We start from the raw sequence: 21,199 nt of genomic DNA, 5'->3' as shown, positions 1-21,199 counted from the left end.
TTGTTGGAGAGCACATTTTTCAAGAACTTTGGCCAGGAAGGGAAGGTTGGAGACAGGTCTGTAGTTGTGGAGGTTGTTCGGGTCTGCTCCTGGTTTCTCTAAAATTGGCGTGATTTGGCCTAGTTTTAGGCAGTCTGGGAATACGCCCGTCTGGAGGGAGCTATTGATGATCATTGTCCAAGTAGGGGAGAGGGACTGGTGGAGTTTTTTTGCCAAGGAGGAAGGGAGGAGGTCAGCTAGGTGGGAGGAGGTTTTGGAGGAGGGCATGAGTTTGGAGATGTCCGATACCAGGAGGGGTTGGAAAGAACTCCAGTTAGCGGGGGCCGGCAGCTGCGTCCGGATGGGGAAAGTGATTTCAGTTAAGGGGGACGGGTTGTTGGAGAGGTATAGAGCAGGGATAAGATTGATAGTGGATGGGAGGCGGGGCACAATGTTGGGGGGGGGGGGGTGGGAGTCCCTTGCTAAGGAACGTTCAATCTCCGTGATTTTATCATTGAAGAAATTGGCAAAGTTAACGCAGGTGGCCTCGGTAGTGGGTAAGGGGTTGGGAGCAGGTTTGGTCCTTTGTTGTTTAATGATGTTAAAGAGCTCTTTTGGGCGGTTTATGGCTCTGTCAAGGGTATTCTGGAAGAAGGATCTTTTTTCATTATATATGTGTTTTTTGTAACTTCTCCGTGCACTTCTGAGCTGATCTAAGTGGGTAGAGGAGGGGTCAGATCTCCAAAGTCTTTCAGTGGCTCTGAGTTATCTTCTCTCTGAGTTGAGGTCATTGTTGAACCAAGCTCTAGATGGGATGTTTCGCAGTCTTTTCAGTTTTAGAGGGGCAAGCTGATCAAGTATGGTAGTTATAGTCGAGTTGTAGTGGGTGGTTAAATCCGTCGTGGAGAGGATGGTCGAAGAGGGGGGGGGGGGAGGGGAAGAAGAGAGGTGATTTTTTCTTCAAGGGTAGATAGGGGGATTTGGCTGACATTTCTTTTCCAACTAAAGGATTTTTGGGGATGGGGAGTGAGTTGGGGGATATAGTTGAGATGGAAGAGAATGATATGATGATCTGACCAGTCGACAGGAAGGATATCGTCGACCTTGAGGGAATCTTTATGTGCTATAATCGCATCTAGTGTAGCGCCTTTGCTGTGGGTTTGGCACTTGCAGTGTTGGGAAAGGTTGTTGCTGTGAAGGAGGTCATTTAGGGATTGGATGAGTGCATTGTTCTCATCATTCCAGCGAAGGTTGAGATAGCCCAAGATGATAAAGTTGGGGTCAGAGAGGGAGCAGTGAGTTATGAGGTCAGCTAGGTGATCCGCAAAAGGTTGGGTATTACCAAGGGGGTGGTAGAGAAGGTAGAAGGTCACCTTAGAGTTGTCGCTGGTCTGAAAGGAGGCGTTCAAGTGTTCACAGGAATTGAAAATGAGAGCTTCTTTGAAATCTATTTCTATTGTATTTTTGTGGATGATGGCAATACCTCCCCCCGGTCGGTTCTTTCTCTCTTTGTTGTAGATAGAGTAGCCGGGAGGGACAAGGGTGTCCAAGATTGGTTGCGAGAGTTCGGTTAGCCAGGTCTCTGTGATGAAGGCAATGTCAGTGTTATGGTTGAGGATAGCGTCAGCAAGATCCGTAGCGTGTTTGACTGCTGATCTACAGTTTAAGAGCATGCAGTTGGTGCGAGGATGGATCTTAGGTTCAGGTTTGGAAGGGAGAGGGGGGATATTAACGAGGTGGGCAGGGGGTCTGAGAGAGGGAGGTTGTATATGTTGTCTCCTGAAGCCAGTGATGACTTGTATGTTCGAAGGGGGAGTCGGGGTGGGGAGGGACGGGTTATAGGAGAGAGCGAGTATGGTGGCTTCCTTGTGGGATAAAGGAGGGATTGTTCTTCTTGGTCTCGAGGTGTTACGAAGAAAGGGTCTAGAGGGCCAGTGGATACTCTGTGAAGAGTTGTTGACCGACGGAAGCGTGAGTGTCTGGGTCGGCACTGGGAGAAACAGTGAGTCGAGGCTTCTCACTAAATTGTTTATGCCTTGAATGATGAGTTCTAGTTGGGATTCAAGGTTGGAGAGCCGTTCATTGATATTTGTGAAGGGAGAGGAATTAGGGGTGAAGGAGTGGGAGATAAAGTTCTTCTTAGGTTGGGGCTGTGGTGATTGATTCAGATGGGATATAGGATCACTGGGCAAAAGGTTAAAGGAGGCTGTCGAGGGGTGGGAGGGGTTAGAGTCCGAGTAAGGGTTAGGGGTGAAAGGGGGGGCAGGCTTGATATGAGTATCTCTACAGGTCAACAAGTTAGGTCTATAGGAGAGCCGGGGGAGGAGGGGGGTGTGAGGGGCGATGGAGGAGGGGGAGTCGAAGGGGGGTTCGGAGAAAGGAGAGGTGTTATGGGGGAAGATCAAGGGAGTTTGGTAAGAGGAGTAGGAGTAGTGACGGGGGTATTGAGGTTAAGGAAGTAAGGGGCATGGTTAGGGTGAGAGGGGAAAATGGGGATTAGTGGGTCAGCCAGGGTGGGGTTGTCGACACTGGGAACTGGGGGGGGGGGGGGGTCAGGGGTGGTGATGGGGGGATAATGGGGGTGGGGTGTCAATGGGCTGAGGGTGGATGGGGGGGAGGGAGTGCAGACTTAAGGGAGGGGAATAAGGATTCAAAGGCACGGAGGTTGGAGTTGTTAGCTTGAATCATGATGGTTCCATTTCTGAAGATGGAGATGATGACATTTCCCTGGAAAGCCGGGGATCTGGAGATAGAGAGTTTGCAACCGTGAGGGATATTAGTAGTCTTGGAGGGGTGGAGGTGGGTAGTGAGGAGGGTGTTCCATTTAGCCGGGCGTTTAGTGAATGGCAATTCTATGCCATTTGATACCCACTCCCGGGGTCGTGGGGAAATGCACTTTCGATAAGATGGTCCAGGATCTTTGCCTACGCTTTTCCCCCCATCCCGTTGATCCCCAGGCTCCTCAGGAAGATACTCGGAGTGCTGCAGGATCATTCTCATAGCGCCCAGATGGCCCAGGCCGTACTGCTACACGGAGCTTCTTCTCCGGTCCGTGGACAATCCTATGCGCCTTCCCTGCAACCACGACCTTCTCACAAAACTTCTCTTACAAACAAAGGCGACGGTCCATTGATGTTTGGAGGTGTGAGAGATGGTGATGTTGTCCCCTGCTGAGAAAACGGGGTCGAGAATGTGTCCGGCTCTGTAGGTGGGGACGTTGACAAGTTGTTTGATGCTGAAAGTTGTGAGGTTGTCCAGGAGGTTTGTGGTGTTGAGGTCACTGTGGGTATCAATGTGAGGTCGCCGAGTAAGATGTTGTCGGAGGAGGTGAGCACTTAGGGGGCAATGAGGTCTGTGATGTCTTTGCAGAACTGGGGTTCGGGTTTGGGTGGCCTGTAGATGAGGGTGCCCCGGAGGGAGGTGTTTGGGTTGGCCTGAATCTCGAAGTGTAGGTGCTCGTGGGTTGACTGAGACTGAAACTAGTTGCTGGTTGTCAGGCGAAGTTTGTTCTTGTAGACTATGGCAATGCCTCTTCCAGGCTGGTTGGCTCCATCCTTATGGATGATTCTGTAGTTGTCCGGGTTGGCCGTGGCAATGTCTGGGATGGTGGTGGGAGTGATCCATGTCTCCATAAAGAAGGCGACGTCTGGGGCTGTTGAGTCGCGGAGGTCCCAGACTTCTACTGCATGCTTGATGAGGGAGCTTGTGTTGGGGAGTATGCACTTGAGGTAGCCATCCTTGCTTGGTGCGGGATGGTGAGGTGGTCCTTGGAGGGTGCTGGAGCAGGTGTGGCAAGAAAAAGGTCCATGAGTGTTCCTGTGTTCAGCTTGGTGGCAGGCTGAGGATCTTCCCGGGTTGAGGGTGCGTTGAGTGCTGGCATCGAAGTGGCGGATGGGGTGAGAACCAGGGTTGGTGGTGATGGGCGCAGTCCAAGAGTAAAGGCGTGGGGGTGTCTGGTCAGCTGGGAGGGCAGGAAATGCGCTTCGCAGAGGGCAGCGTGGCAGCAGCCGTGCCGGGTTAGGGGAGAGGGAGAGACGAAGGACATAAAAGGGAGAGAAAAGACACAAGGGGAGGAAAAGGGAATAAAAGACAGGAAATAAAAACAGAAGTAAAAGGTAGGAGTAGAGAGAGACAGAAGATACTTGCAGATGGCCACTAGGCCACCAGGGATAAGGTGGATGTGGGCATCAAACTGAGTCAAGCAGGTTCTCAGTTCGGGAGAGGCAGCAGCAACAGGTGGAGCTGCTCAGGGGAGGGAAACAGACACTGAGCAGGAGGTCAACAGCCCAGAAGAAACATAAGCCCATGCGCTGACACAAGGTTGAGGGGACCTGAGCCAGTAACAATCCAGATCCTGCAACAATAGCTAAGGAATGCCAATCACTGCTCCAAACCCTGGCAGCAGACACTGACTGATGGGGAGCTTCACTAGAGGAGGATCCCTTTCCCGGTCTGTAGGAAGCTGGCCTGGTGTGTGGTGGGTACCTGAGGTACTTATACCTTATACCAGGTCCAGGTATCCTCCCTTAGTGTAGTGTAGGCAGTGTCTAGAAGCCAGGCGCTCTAGAGGTAGCTGTGGATGCGCAGCCAAGGCTTATCTAGGAGACATGCAAAGCTCATGCAGTACCACTATAGTCACACAGCACGTAGACACATGAAAGAAAGCACTCCGTGTTACGAAAATAAAGCACTTTATTACAGTAGCACTGTTAAAACACTAGATAGGCAATACTTCAATAGGAGGTAAATCACCATACCAAATATGTTCACTAGTAATCAGTAATAGGCATAAAAAGTGATAGAAAACAGTGCATTAGCAAGTAGGCAATAGTGTCCTTTGGGGGAGTCCAAACCATATACTAAAAGAAATGGAATGCAAATGCAGGACCCCCACCTAGGTAAGTAGAATGTTTAGAAGGGAGCTGGGGAAACTATGAAAGCCCAAAGGTAAGTACCACAGTGACCCCCAGCAATTAGGAAGAAAGGAGTAAGTTACTGGATTTTCCTCCAAACCTCCCAAAGGGAAGAAAAAGAGGATAATCCAACACCCAGACAAGACTGCAAGAACCCATTGGTGGATTCCTGAAGAGGAAGACCTGCGGAAGAAGGGGACCAAGTCCAGAAGTCAAAGACGAGTCCAGTGGGGGCAGGAGCTACTACCCACCCAGCTGTGGTTGCAGAAGTTGGTCAACAGTAGGACGCCGGCAACAATGCAGCCCTGGAGTCGGTGAAGAGTTACCGGAGGATGCAGTTGCCGTCCTATGCCGGATGGATGATTGGAGTCTCAGTGGCATGGAAAAGCCACCCACAACCCTTGGCAAAGGTAGAAGTTGCGGTGAAGCAAAAGTGGGGCTGTCGGGGACCACCGGAGGAGTCCAAAGGGGGCCCTCAGCAAGGCAGAGTCCACAGAAGAAAAGGCAGCCCCCAAAGGCCCGACATTCTAGGCATAAACTTTCCTAGGGTAGACCGCGGTAAGCTTTCATCACTGCTAGTGAGACATGACCACACATCTTAAAATCCTAAGCCTCAACGTTAGAGGCCTTAACAGCCCAGTGAAACCCTGGGCCATGCTATCCCTGCTAGAGGGCTCCGAAAGTGACATCTGCCTTCTTCAGGAGACGTGTCTATTTGCTAGGGACACTCCTCACATGCACTCCTCCTGGTTCCCCAGGCAGCTGTGGTCTTCAGGTCCCTCTAAGAAAGTGGGGGTTGGCATTCTACTCTCTTCTTGCTTCAGGGGCAACATAATTTCTAAACATGCTGACTTCAAAGGATGACTCCAAGCCTACCGCCTTTAAATAGGACCTTTCCACTTCACAACGGCAAGCATCTGCCCTCCAAACCAAAAACAAGAGCCCATCATCCTTAGGGTGCTTGTGCATCTCCCCCAGACACCAGATGCGGCCATTCTAATAGTTAGGGACCTAAACTTAGTGATGGATAACAATCTTGACCGTTTCTCCCAGTGCTCAGATCAAATAGGTGTTCTATCCCCTCAAGGGTTACGCTGGCTTTCTGACTGTGGCCTTGCGGATGTCTGGCGTACCCACCACAAGGGATTTCACACACTACTCGGCGGCCCATAAAACATACGCCCACATTGATTATTTCTGCTCAACCCTTGCATTCCACCAACTCACTAGTGATTCCACCATCGAGCCTAGATCACTCTCGGACCATGCCCCCCTTAGTCTTACCCTACAGTTAAAATTCGCACACACCACACCTTCCACCTGGCGACTCAGACTTTCTGCTTCAGCACCCCGCAACAGCAGCCACCATTTGGAAAACTGACTTCCTGGAAATCAATGATTCTGGGCAGGTTACCTTGACATCCTTTTGGGAGGCTATGTAACTGGTGGTCAGAGGAGCTTTCATCTCACTCTCAGCTCACGAGAACCAACTCCGGAAGGGAAAGGAAATGGAGCTCAAACAGAAAGTTGCTCAAGGTGATTCACAAATGCACCTGGGCCCCCTGCATATGGAGAGAGCTTGAATGTACCTGAGCCCTCCTTAAGCATTTAGGGCAGTATATGCCCTTGTGTGCCGTAAACACAAGTACTATCTGAGAAGTAATCGCAGCGGTAAATTGCTAGCTCACTGCCTGCAGACCAACATTCATTTGCTGACCATCCGTCCTGTACGGCCCACTCCCCACACGGAGGTACACTCCGACGCGCACATAGCCGAAGCTTTTCAAAAGTTCTATAGATCTCTCTACTCCGAGACTTCTGGAGCAACGGCCGATTTGTCGGACTACATTACCCCCCTTCTACCACATTGTGCAGATTCCCTTGACTCCCCCATCCGCATCGAAGTAGTCATTTCTGCAATTGCCCGTCTCAAGCCCTTGAAATTCTCAGGCCCTAATGGGTGCTCCCCCTCATTCGGTAAGACATTCTGCCACAAATTAGCCTCTTCAACTCTTTTGCGACATGCAGAACCCTCACAGACTCCATGCTCGATGCTTCAATTTCGATCATCCATAAGCTTGCCAAGGGTCCGAAATTCTGTGGATCCTATAGACCAATGGTTCCCAACCTTTTGACTCCTGTGGACTCCCATTGAATCACTACTGGAAGCCTGGGACCCCCAAGCAATTTGTACAGTTTAAATTTCAAACATTAAAACAGTAATTTGCAAACAATACACAAACAAGTACACACCAAACAAATACTCAAATTACTATAGATTTAATTATTGTATTGAAAAAATATGGAAAAATAAAAAGATTGTATTTGGAAGGTTGGCGTTGCATCTCGGCACATAACGTTTCAATATTTAGTTTTATTTAGGAAAGTTGAATTCTCAGGTCAAATTCTACATTTCCCAAGTGATTTCTGTTTTCCTTTTTTAGGTACCTAAGATCTGAGAAAGATTTTCCACATAAATATGTAGTGGGGAAAGGAAGTAAAACCATAAGGGCCTCTCATCTTGCCCTAGTCTCTCTCAAATGTAATTTATTTTGTTTTATAGCACCTCTCATACCAGTGTAGGGTGTTGGATCACTTTACATGGGACTACAAGGCATAGGATTCACATGTCATCCACACTGTTAGGCATTTTCTAAGAGTGCTTGGTCTGGAGAAGCACAAACTCTGGATTCAGAACAAAAGACATTGGTTAGCGTTGACTTTACTAAGAATGTACTTCTAGGCAATCAAAACTTATTTAGCAGCATAAGGAAAATGAAAGACTGGAGAAAAAAACTGAACTTTCTCACCTGGACCATACAATTTTCATGCAGCTCTTTTATGGCAGTTCATAGCTCACTGTGCTAGATTACGATTGGAACTTATGAACTGCAAAGTAACAAATTAATCTCCGTGACAAAAGCAGTAACCCATGCTATGTACATAAAATACTGTTTGCATTATGCACATTCTTTGCAGCAGACGTTAACCATCTGCGCTCCCTTCGAGTCAAACCTGCCACTATACAAAACTCCCACGTCTCTCCAGCAGGTACATAAATCACCAGTTATCTTGACGCTTTTTTTAAAGCTGCTGGATGTACAAGGAACATTTAAGTGTTTTTAAAATTGCTGCACAAAGGAAGTAATAAATATGAAAACATGCACGTTTGTCAGAGGCCACAGCTGGAGAAGTGCCTTCCTCCCCAAGCCTGTGGACCCCCTGGGAATGTCACTGACGCCTGGAGGTCTGCGGACAACAGGTTGGGAACCACTGCTATAGACCAATATCCAATGTTGACGACCAGGCTGGCTTCATACACGGAAGCCAATGTGGGGACAACACTAGATGGATCCTCCACCTGATGGGTAACATATCACAGTCCCCGAAAGAGGCCCTTCTCCTTTCTATAGACTTAGAGGGAGAAGGCCTTCATTAGGGTCCACTGGCCCTGCTTGCACCAGACCCTCGAGCTCTTCAGCTTTGGCTCCGGGTTCTGTGGCTGGATATGTAGCATGTACAGCTCCCCTAGAGCCACCGTGAGGATAAACTGGTTCACTTCTCTGCCCCTCCCCATTGGCAGTGCCCCTTTTCCTATCTTCTTTTCGCCCTTTATAGTGAACACATGGTCCAGCGCATCCACTCGCACCATCTCATCACGGGTATTCTGTTTGGAGGCGAACAGCAAACAATTAGCCTTTTTACCAGTGATGTTCTTTTAGCTCCTTCAAACCCACTAACCTATCTCCCTGCTGTGGACTCTGAACTGATAACATTTGGCACATATTCAGGCTTTAAGGTCAATTTGTGAAAATTGCTTATTTTTAACCTCTCCGTGCCCACCCAGACCAAGGCAGCCATACAGTCTGTCTTCCTGTTCGATTGGGCCCCATCACACATACCCTGCCTGGGGATTCAGTTGGCCAGCTCTCTCCTCGCCACCGTTTCTCTCAACTACAGAGCCCTGGCTCAGCAAGTCAAGGTAGACGTAGACTCCTGAGAGCATCTCAGGTTCTCCTGGTTTGGCCAGATCGTGGCCCTCAAGATGACCACGCTGCTGCGTATTCTCTACCTCTTCCAAGCCATACCAGTGTACCCACCCAGGAGGGCTCTTCAATCCCAGCAAGCTGTTATCAGCTGATTTATTTGGGGTGATAAGCCACGCCTGCAACAGTCTGTTTTCTACTGCTCCACGTGTCAGGGAGGTCTAGCTGTAACTTTCTTACATCAGTACTATCCGGCCTCTCAACTTCGGTTCCTAGTTGAATGGAACAGGCCCTTCACAGAGAAACACTGGTGCTTCATGGACCAGGCAGTGGCCGGCTCACATATTTGGAAGGAGCCTTGGCTTCCCAAAAAGCTTAGAGCATGGGGACTTTACTCCTCCCCAGTCACAAGTGATATCTTCCAGGTGTGGGACGCAATGTCGGGAAGGCGGGTCTAATGACCTTCCCCTACCCAGTAACTCCAATCCTCGTTAACTCAGACTTTACTCTGTGACTTGAGGTGGATAGATTTGCAAAGTGGTGGGAGGGAGGTTGCAAGTGCATCAGTTGCCTGTTCGACCTCCCTGGAATATTTCCCTTTGAGTAATTCAAGAAAGACTATGGCTTGGGAGAAACTGAACTAATTCAGTTCATCCAGGTTCGCCACTGGGTGCTCCACCCTTCCATGAGACCCCTCGCGGAGAGAGCACTAACACCCTTTGAGAAATGGCTAATCCAGAAGAGGTCAGACAGATGCTTCATCTCGGAGCTATTCACTCTCCTGTCAAACACCAAAGTTCACTCCTGCACCCCTTGACAGAAACATTGGGAGACAGAACTAGGCTGGGCATTATCCGACTCAGACTGGTCCGATGTCTGTCATCGAGCACTGGCAATCAGCCACACACCTCCAGCTCTGAGACTGCGTATAAGATACTATTGTATTGGTACTTAACCCCGGCCCGACTGGGTGCCTGGAATTCTGAATGCCCCACAGAGTGCTGGCGAGGTTGTGGTGCTACGGTCACTTCACTTGCTTTTGCACTGCCCCAAACTAACACGCTTTTGGATTCACATGCTGGACGACATTGACACTGCCTTTGACACCTCCATTCCTTGGTTCCTGGCCTACACAGTCTTGGGGTTACCCAACCCTCTGATGTTCCCTCTACGCACCCGTAGGAGCAAGCAAATGGCCCTAGCCCTGAGAGCTGCACACCAGGTGACACTTGCCCTCTGGGGCACCGTTAGAACCTTTCCAGCATAACTCTTGGCTGCACAAACTGTGGCAGATATTGGCCATGGAATGGCTATCGATGGCCCTGGACCAACAACCAGATAGATACTCCTCAGATTGGAGCCCCCTTCATATTCGTTTTGTTGTCCAAGTTCAGAGAACTAACCTGTATATCTCAAAATATTTCACTTGATCTTTTTCTCCCCTCCCCCCACTCCCATCTGACCAACACCCACACTTACATGTAGCGCCTAACCACCCACTTCTTCGGCGGGCCTGGAGCCTATTGAGCTTATCAAAATCCCCAAACTATTTATGCTTCATGGAGGCGCTGTTGGTTTGCTTATGTCGCTGTTATGTTTACAGTTAATCGAACAGTTAATCCGGTTCCCCTGACAAGGCTGCCGGCCCCAGGGTTGAGGCTAACAGCTGTGTTCAACTAGCAATGTGACTTTCATATGACGTTGCTGACCTCCTGGGTTGTAGGCAACCAGCTGTGTACGATTAAGACTTGTGGTGTATTTAATAAACAGGATTGATACATAAACAATGTATCACTTCCAACCATCCCTGCCAGGAACACCCACACCATTGGCGTATTGGCACTGCATCAGTAATAACAGATGCTATCACTCATTACGACATACCTATACAGCATAAATGTTCAGAATCCTCAGATTGGTCTACCATCAAATCTGTCTTCCATCTTTGCTAGGTTAGTATTCCAAACTGACTGCAACAGCTAAACCTTTCCCCGTTTCTTGCATATCAAGAGCTTCTGCCCTTGCGTGGCTTCAAATCCAGAAGTCAGTACTTTATATCTGGGGCCTCGGACGACTTCTCAGCCATGTTAATTCACCACTTAAACAACACAAACACCAGATCTATGAACCTGCCGTCTCATTCTTTTTTGTTGTGGGCATCAGTTTCACAACTAGGGTTTGGGATTTAAGTCTCTTCCGACAAGTTCTGAAACCGCTTGACCAACCTTTAAATATCACTTGACAGTGCCAAACCATGTGATAACAATGTGCATCTACCTGTCCACATTTGGGGGACTTATAAGACTGTCCTGTAATCATATGTTGTTGTGTAAGATAAGTATGATGTAGAAAATTGATATGGGCATACTTTGGTTTAGGATTTCTCAAAACCTTCTTTACTAATTCCAGTGTGGCTACCCGTTGCTTGTCTGATATAGCAATCCCATGTAGTTTCTCCATGTACCCCTGGTGTTTGTTGTATATATAGTATTTCTGTGAGATATAGGATATAGAGTTGTAACTACATCCCTTCTACCGCCCTCTGACAAAGTAAACTAAGCAATTTCGTTGAATCTTCAGGTTCAGCTCAATCCTGACCCCATATCAGAATGAGTTTGTGTTCCAGAGTATTTTGCGTTAGGAATTGGCCTGTACTCACCCCATGTATTTCCACAATATTTTGAACTGTATGTAGCCGGTCATGTTCACATATGTCAGCTCACGAAGTCACTCCTGCTTCTGTCCATTGCCATTTATCATGATTTTCGGCAACCATCTTAGATTTCGGCAGTGATTACAATGGTATCTGTGGTGTGTATGATGGGGGCAGACTCTTAGTTATTACATAGTTGTGCTAATAGGCCTTTCCCACTTTTGCAAGCTTATTTAATGTAGGAGATAAATGCAAAGGGAACATTACCCAATCTAGAATAGCCCCCCTTTGTAAGGCACTAAGAAAGTTAGGCCTTTCTGGCATGTCCATATTTTCTGACCTCCACATCGACCACTGCTATTGAGCCTCTGCATAGTACAGCTCATAATTTGGGACTCCCTGCCCACCTTCCACTAATGGGAGTTGTATATTGGGTAACATCACTCTTTTCCTACCAAATCAAATCAGGCAAAACACTCTGCAGTTCCATTAAAAATGGCTTTTTGAGGACCACTGGCAAGAGGTGAGAGCAAGGTTAACAGCCTCTGCAGTACTTAGGAATTGCCTCTTGGCCAAGAGACGGAAGCTGAAGAAGCATCCAAAAGAGTAAAGATTGATGCATGGCCACAAGGCCCTGCCCTAAATTACCACTGATGAGATCATGTGTATGATGATGTGTTTACCCCCAAGTATTTAAACATATTTGGCCTCCACTCCAAATATGTGGATGGGAATAGTTCACTGTGGTTATTAGAACCCTAAGTAGAAACAAACATGATTTAGCCCTGTTTAGTTTAAGGGCTGGACATGCTCTTGGATTCATCCAGTACAGCCGTTAAAGCTGGCAAAGTTTCTCAAAGCCTGTGTCATCAACGTACAGCGATACAATCTTTCACCTGTCCACTAATTTAATTCCATATTCAGAGCCTCGTTGTCTCAATCACTCTAGTGGTTCTATGGCCAAAGCAAAGATAGTGGGTGACTGTAGGAAAATGCCTCTCATGGCATGGTTACTCCCTAACATTTTGCCTTTTTTTGATGCTAGATATGATTGAAAGTGTGCTGGGACCCTGCTAACCATGCTCCAACACCAGTGTTCTTTCCCTAAACTGTACCTTTGTCTCCACAATTGGCACAGCCCTGGCACACAGATAAGACCCTTGTAAATGGTACCCCTGGTACCAAGTGCCCTGTGGCCAGTGAAGATCTCTAAGGGCTGCAGCATGTATTAAGCCACCCTGGGGACCCCTCACTCAGCCCATGCACACTGCCTCACAGCTTGTGTGTGCTGGTGGGGAGAAAATTACTAAGTCAACATGGCACTCCCCTCAGAGTGCCATGCCCACAACCTCTCCCTGTGGCATAGGTAAGTCTATATCTCTAGCAGGCCTTACAGCCCTAAGGCAGGGTGCACTATACCGCACTATGCCCCAACAGTGTCTAAGCCAAACCGTAGACATTTTAAGTGCAGGGTAGCCATAAAGAGTATATGGTCTTGGAGTCTGTCAAATATGAACTCCACAGTTCCATAATGGCTACACTGAATTCTGCGAAGTTTGGTATCAAACTTCTCTGCACAATAAATCCACACTGTGCCAGTATGGAATTTATTGAAAAATGCACACACAGGGCATCTTAGAGATGCCCCCTGTATACCAGTCCAACTACTAGTGTTGGGCTGACCAGTTTCTGCCAGCCTGACACATCCAGACGGGTTTCTGGCCACATGGGGGTGAGTGCCTTTGTCACTCTGGCCCAAAAAAAAGCCTGCACAGGGTGGAGGTGCTTTTCACCTCTCTCTGCAGGAACTGTAACACTTGGTGAGCCTCAAAGGTTCAATCCTGGTGGTACACCGCCCCAGGGCACTCTAGCTAGTGGAGATGCCCGCCCACCCGGACACAGCCCCGACTTTTGGCGGTAAGTCAAGGAGTCACCCACCAGTCAGGACAGCCCCTAAGGTGTCCTGAGCTGAGGTGAACCCTTGCCTTAAGAAATCCTCCATCTTGTTTTGGAGGATTCCCCCAATAGGATTAGGGATGTGCCCCCCCTCCCAAAAGGGAGGAGACACAACGAGGGCGTAGCCACCCTTCAGGCAGCAGCCATTGGCTACTGCCCCCCAGACCTAAACACCCCCCTAAATTGAGTATTTAGGGTTGACCCTGAACCCAGGAAATCGGATTCCTACAACCTGAAACAAGGAGGACTGCTGACCTGAAATCCCCGCAGAGACGACTGAGACGACAGCTGATTTGGCCCTATCCCTACCGGCCTGTCTCCAGACCCCGAGAACCTGCACAGCGATGCATCCAGCTGGACCAGCGACCTCTGAGGACTCCGAGGACTGACCTGCACCTAAAGGACCTAGAAACTCCCAAGGAAAGCGGCTCTGTCCAAAACTGCAAAAAAGAAACCATCTTTAAAGACGACTCCAGCCTCACTCTAGAAGAGCTAACACCGCATAGAGGACCCCAGGTGATTCCAACGACATGGACACACTGAGTCGACCTCCCTGCACCCCCACAGCGACAACTGCAGAGAGGATCCAGAGGCTCCCCCTGACCGCGACTGCCCGGTAACAAAGGAACCCGATGCCTGGAAGAAGCACTGCACCCGCAGCCCCCAGGACCGAGAGGAACCAACCACTGATGCAGGAGTGACCAGCAGGCGGCCCTCATCCTAGCCCAGTTGGCGGCTGGCCGGAGAAGCCCCCCTGTGCCCTGCCTGCTTCGCTAGAGTGACCCCCCGGATCCCTCCATTGATATCAACACAAAACCCGACGCTTTGTTCACACACTGCACCCGGCCGCCCCTGGGCCGCTGAAGATGTATTTTGTGTGCCTGCTTGGGACCCCCCCTCCCACCCAGTGCTCTACAAAACACCCCTGGTCTGCTCCCTGAGAACGCAGGTACTTACCTGCTAGAAGACTGGAACCGGAGCACCCCTGTTCTCCATAGGCGCCTAGGTTATTTGGACCCTACTTTGACCTCTGCACCTGACCGGCCATGTGCTGCTGGGTGTTTGGGGTTGACAATAACCCCAAACGGTGGGCTGCCTATGCCCAGGAGACTGAACTTGTAAGTGCTTTACTTACCTGAGAAACTAACCAATACTTACCTCCCCCAGGAACTGTTGATTTTTTGCAGTGTCCACCTTTAAAATAGCTTATTGCCTTTTTTTGCCAAAACGGTGTACATTACTGTTTTAATTCAAAGCTCCATACTTACCTGTGTGAAGTAGCTTACAATTTATGTACTTACCTAAATTCTGAATCTTGTGGTTCTAAAATAAATTTAGAAAATATTTTTCTATATAGAAACCTATTGGCCTGGAGTTAAGTCATTGAGTGTGTGTTCTCATTTATTGCCTTTGTGTGTACATCAAATGCTTAACACTACCCTCTGATAAGCCTACTGCTCAACCACACTACCACAAAATAGAGCATTAGTATTATCTAATTTTGCCAATATTAACCTCTAAGGGGAACCCTTGGACTCTGTGCACACTATCTCTCATTTTGAAATAGTATACACAGAGCCAACTTCCTACAGTGACAAGAACACCCTTGCCTGGTGCCTCTGTAAACTTCTGTCTGTTCCAGTCTGGTCAAGCCAGTACTTGCTCTTGCTGTCTGATTCATTTATTACAGTTGGACCACCACAGAAATTCTTGGCCAATTCCCGTATTTTTAAGGATTAACATAAAATAAGGCCAAACCACTGTGTCGAAAGCTTTCTGTATAGGCAAAGACCCATAGTTGCAACTCTCCTTTTCCGGAGGCCCCATTAATCAGAGATAACCGGTATCCAAGGTTACACAAATTATTTCTTCCAGGGAAGAACCATGTTTGGTCTGACTGCACTATTGTCTTGAAATTGTATTAGTCAATATACGACTTAGAACCTCGTAGTCCAGATTCAGTAAGGGCGGTGGTCTGTAGGGGGTCACACATCCAAGGGATTGTGCTCAGGGAGGACCCACAGTTACTGTCTTTCTCATAGACTCATCAGTATTCCAGTCTGTCTGGAATACTGTAATTTTGGAGCAAGTTTGGCTTTATATGGGTCTTAAAACTCATCTTCATCTACCTACTACTGCCATCTTGTTTGTGCCATAACAGGTTGTACGTACTTTATTTGTAATAGTTCTTCCAGTGTGTGGTGCTGCATTGGGTCGATCTGAGGAACAGGAATTTTGTCTACGTAGGTGCATAGAGAAGATCGCTTTACTCCTTGAGGAACATCATAAAAGACCTATAGTACTAAGTGAAGGCCTAATTAATACCTTTTTGTGAATCCCTGATAGCACCAAGCAGGGGCCTAGAAATAGCGGTATTCATCTAACAAGCCAGGAGTCTGCCTGCTGCGCCGCCCTTTTTCTGCTATTTCGCTACATATCCCCTGTAGTCTACTATCCCCAATTTGCCCAGTAAATTTTTCCACCTCAGGTGTGAAGTTGTACTGCAGTGGATTGTGTAACCACTAGAGTTTCTGCTTCATAAATGTCAAGTTCTACAACCAAAATTTCCTTGTGTAGCTTAGTCTTAATGCACCAGGATGTTTAAATACAATGGCAACAAATGACCGCTTTAGACACTGCATTCTGTGGATATGTCTGTGGCTAACTCCTCATTCTCTGTGAAGTAGTGCATAATAAGTCACCAATGATCCCTTTGAACAGGGCACAATACAATGCTTCCGTACAGTGCCTCTGGATTGGGTCCAGGCCCTGCTCCTACCCTTCTTTATCACCATTTTAAGAGGCTTATGGTAGTGTCTGGTTGCATGACCCGCATACATCATTTAGGTGTCTATTTTCAGTTCATTTTTGGAAGTTGTCATTCTTATCAGCACAGTGCCAGGAAGTGGAGGACTTGATCTGTTCAACACAGCGTTATGTATACAATTAAAATACATGCCCCTCGTGCGAAAGCAGTGTGCCGTTAGGCCTCATAACAACCCTTTGACCTTTGAGGGCAGTCAGCTGCAGAGTAAAGCCTTCGCGCCACTCAGTGTACGTACACCCTCCAGCTCCACAATGTAAATCAGTTACTTTATTAGCAGTAACTGGGACTAATAAGTGAGCAGCCTTCGGTGTCAAGGCCTCCTGCAGCCTATCCTTGCCACTCAACAATATCTGTAAAATGTTTCAATGCAGACCCAGCCCACCCACCCCGCCGGCCCCCTCCATTTATGTCTGTTCAACATACCTCTATCCTAATGCCACATGTAAGGATTTTCCCCTCTGATTCTTTAAGCTCTGCCCGCTTTAACATGCTCCTTGCTCTGTTTGGAAGGAATGGTCAACAACACCACCGTACTTGGGATAGCAGATATACTTTCCCATTTTGAATATTGACAGCTCAACATGGTTTTTTCGCATGGTTTGCCCTGGCATCTGGCCTTCCCTTCCAAACTCTTGTCCTCTTGGGCTGGCTCCAGCACCAACAGCCGCCTGGGAGCTTCAAGGAGCGAGCATGACCCGAGGTAGGGGTTGATTTATCCCTCTGTGCATCTGTCTCCTTTTGAAGTGCCACTCTTCCTCTATGCCCTCAGTACCAGATAATGCCGCTTGCAGGAGCCCAGGTTGATCAAGCAGACTTTACTGCTGGCAGGCTCCCATGGCTAGAGGCACCCACAGGTATTGGGTTCGAATTGGTCAGCCTACTTGCAGACCACCAAATTGGTGTGCTTTTATCTGCACATGAAGGAGTTTATCCACGCTTGTGCAGACAGGATTCTTGCCAATACAGAAGTCCTCACGCTGCCCTTGGAGCTTTGCTCCTCACTCAGACACCATCTTCGGCGCGGGCTGCTTTCCTGTTAATATACATCTTCCGTCTGCTCTTTATAGCTTGCATACCTATGTGTAATTTTCAATGAGTGTATTTAACAAGACATTCTATTGCTCATCACGCTTCAGTGATATGTAGTCTGACACTAATTAGCCATTTGGTGAAGTATTGTGGAGATGCTTTAAACCCTTGTTTTAATGAGAGTTGTTCAACCAGGCTTTAAGGATTACTGTTATTATTATTTAAATGGGTAGACCAGTTCAGGTTAATTGTACACAGAGTTAGTTTATCTAGATATTTTGATAATATGGTTTGGATCATGTTGTCCTGGATATGTTAGCAACCGGTTGTTCAGTCATTGTTTTTTTAAGTATCCTTTATACACAGATAAATTGGTTACTTGGAAGAAGTTGCATTGATATTTCTGGGTTCACTGGTCACTATGCCTTTTCACAAAGAGCACTATGCAATGCCTTAATCTAAATTTATATTTCCATGTGCATATGTTTGTGTACTTTTTCCTTCTGACATCAGTTAAACTTGCATCAACCTTCCGCACTCATGCACCTTTATTTTCTTCACAGCAGAAAGCGTCCAGCTCTTCTCATGAAGGACGCCTTGGTGAAGGGCAGCATGGCACACCAGCTCATATCAGGCCTTCCTTTGAGCCACCACCGACGACCATTGCCGCTGTCCCACCCTATATTGGACCAGATACCCCTGCCCTACGGACGCTGAGCGAGTATGCCCGCCCCCACGTCATGTCGCCTACTAACCGCAACCACCCTTTTTTCGTTTCTCTGAACCCCAATGATCCGCTTCTGGCTTATCACATGCCAGGTCTCTACAACATGGACCCCAATATGCGCGAGAGGGAGCTGAGGGAACGTGAGCTGAGAGAACGAGAGCTTCGGGAAAGAGAGTTACGAGAGAGGATGAAGCCCGGCTTCGAGGTGAAACCCCCAGAGTTGGACCAGCTCCATCCTGCTGCCAACCCCATGGAACACTTCGCCCGACATGGAGCGCTCGCCATGGCCCCATCTCCAGGTCATCATCCCTTTGCTTCCTTCCATCCGGGTCTGAACCACTTGGAACGGGAGAGACTCACACTAGCAGGCCCTCAGCTGCGGCCTGACATGAGCTATCCCGAGAGACTGGCGGCTGAGCGGATCCATGCCGAGCGGATGGCGTCGCTGTCCAACGATCCGTTGGCGCGGCTACAGATGTTCAACGTCACTCCTCATCATCACCAGCACTCGCACATACACTCACACCTACACCTGCATCAGCAGGACCCACTACACCAAGGTGAGCTCTCAACCGCTCATCTCAGCTGTTTGCGGAGGGCGGTTGGAAGGGGTGGTCAAGTCAGCCATTGTTCAGGCCATGGGCAGCACCTTTGTGGTATGGTGCCTGCACTGCCCAGGCTTGGCAGTGCCATTTGCATGGCAGGAGGCTTGATTTGAGGGCTCGCATCACTCTTCATGTATGGTCCGCTCAACCAAATGTCCGTCTGTTAGTGCCTTTGAGATTCAGTTGGTGACTTTGGCCCTCAAAATATCCCACCTAAGCCACATGCTTGGTAATGGGTTTCACCTGCACATTGTATATAATGTTTCATAAAATAATGCATTTATGGGGATCGTTGGGCAATGTGGCATGTTTGATTATGATGTTTTACTCCTCTGATACAGGTGAGCATGTACGCTCAATAAGGGCTGCCTGGTGACAGGAAGTTGTTTTAATGCATATTCTTAATGTCCTGGGGGGGCATGAAAGTGGTTTTATAACTGGTTAATATGTGAGGTTGCTTTAAGATTCTGTCGGAACAAAGCCGATTTCTCTGCAGTGAGGACAACTGCTTGAGCACATGTCCATTCAAGTGACTTGAAAATGTTTCTTCTGCTCCCTATGTTTATGCCAAACTTGGGAGTGAATTCCTATGTATCTTGTGTCCTTCACTCTTCTCTCGCAGTGCACTTCTGAAATAATTTCAAAGTAACATGATTGATCTTCTGACATTTGTAGCTCTCGAGGTTGGTCCTGTAGTATGATGGAAGAATTGACAGCAGCATGGAAGTAGAGTATGATCGTGGAGAAACTGCTGTGTTGTAGCCCAGGTGAAGACATTTTTAGAACCATTTGATTCCTTCTTTAGAAAAGCCAGTCTGAGCACAGCATTAATTGCATATGTCCTCTGTTGAACTGTCTGAGAAGGAGCTTTGATGGAATTAGTGTGGGATGAAATGTGTCTTGAGACCTGTCTTTGCAGTGACTTGGATTTCAAGCCAATTGCGATCGGATATTCATTTTACCAAAGTAGCAGCATGTATTCCTTCTCACCCAAATACCTGTTCAACCTCCCTGTTGAAATATTTCCAGAAGGGAGAAGGACCGTAAATGTTCTGTTTGATGGCATGTGTGGCTGTAGATTCACATGCTCTGCATACTTCTGCCATCTAGTGTTGGGTCCAGAGTGGTGAAAGTTATTTTTCTTCTATGAAGTGTTCTGAGTCACAAGATCAAGTGACTCCTCCTCTTGCCGATATTGCGCATGGGCATCGACTTCTGTTTTTTAGATTGTTTTCTTTCTGCCATAGGGTTCAGATGTGTGTGTCTTGGCTCAGTCTTTCGACTCACTTCCTTCAATTTTCCTTCAGCCTTTACCTATTTTGACAGTACTTTTCTCATCTTATTGCTCACTCGGTTCATCGGGTTGGGCACCGACCACTCGCCCTTCGGGGCCCAACGCCCACTTCGGGCCTTCCTTAAAGCTGCACAGAGGGAAATGCTTCCCTGAGGAACAGACTCCATTCCGCTTCTGTTCTTGGTGCCATGTCAAAGTTCTGCACACTGACCAGCATCTTATATGCAACATCCGCCTCTTCCTGCATCATTGAGAGGCTGACTGTGACACCAATAAGTCCTTCTGCTTTAGGAAGGCTCTTTGGGACCGAAGAACACATCGGTTGGGAATGGCCTCCAAGACAACCTGGCGACTCCCTGGACATCTTTGGAGAGGAGCACACACACAGAAGGAGCCTGTGCAGGAGGAGCATTCAGCACAGCTCAGACTTCCAGTTGGACATTGAAAGCCACAAAATCACCACAGCCCTGCGCATGAGTACTGTGGCCCCTCCCACCCAGCATAAGGCTGTAAACAATACTCTTCAACTCCCTATTAAGGTCATTGGTCTACCACTTCCACGAGGCCCTGGGCGATACCAAAAGGCTACTTTGGATACCCCGCCCTCTGGCTCGGCACCAAAACCCCCTGTGAAGTCCAAGGCTCCATCCTTGGCATTAACTTCATTCTCCTCGGACCAAAAGATTGTCTATTTCTGTTCTAGCATCTGCACCGAGCCTACAATCATCAGCCTCCACTTTGGGGCCGACCAGACCGCACGCCCCTCCAAATACAGTAGGGTACAAGCCGGACCATTGCCATGCCTTCCTCCCCTGTTCTCCTCAAGCATAAACTCTTTCCAGGAGGCTTTGGATGTTACTCTACCAGCCAAAAAGAGGACCCAAGGACAAGGCTACCATTCCTCCACCACCTCCCTCTTCTCCTTCACCTCACCCCCCCATCCCCTCCCCATTCTCCCACTCCACCCTCACCCGGAGATGCACACCTCAGGGTTCCCCTTAGTTTTCCAGTGGGGGTTTAGGAAAGCCCCAAGATGACACCCTTTGGGATGCTTATGATCCTGACTCTATTCCCTCTAATGACCGCGACCTCTACCGCACATGCCCCTCACCACCTGAAAGACACTACCTCATGCCAGCAGGTGGTAGCTAAGGCAGCCGTGTTCCAGAACATGGAGCTGCATAAGGACCCCATCAAGCACGCTTTCCTGTTCGATACACTGACCACCAC

General features: G+C 48.3%; 1 protein-coding gene across 18 annotated transcripts in view; it reads left to right on the top strand.

Moving 5' to 3' along the window:
* The window catches only part of RERE (arginine-glutamic acid dipeptide repeats), a 798,532-nt gene that overhangs the window by 683,452 nt on the left and 93,881 nt on the right, over window positions 1-21,199 (top strand). For 15 of the 18 annotated variants that reach the window (XM_069241141.1, XM_069241137.1, XM_069241134.1 and 12 more), the window contains one exon: window positions 17,907-18,630. In XM_069241141.1, the coding sequence (XP_069097242.1) occupies window positions 17,907-18,630 (724 nt within the window). The remainder of the gene's footprint in view (window positions 1-17,906; window positions 18,631-21,199) is intronic. The other 3 variants (XM_069241143.1, XM_069241142.1, XM_069241135.1) reach the window with 1 other exon arrangement.

The sequence above is a fragment of the Pleurodeles waltl genome, chromosome 6 (genome assembly GCF_031143425.1).
Source record: "Pleurodeles waltl isolate 20211129_DDA chromosome 6, aPleWal1.hap1.20221129, whole genome shotgun sequence".
Classification (NCBI taxonomy): Eukaryota; Metazoa; Chordata; class Amphibia; order Caudata; family Salamandridae; genus Pleurodeles; species Pleurodeles waltl.
Note: the sequence above shows the minus strand (reverse complement) of the source record. Positions and strands in the feature narration are given on the sequence as shown.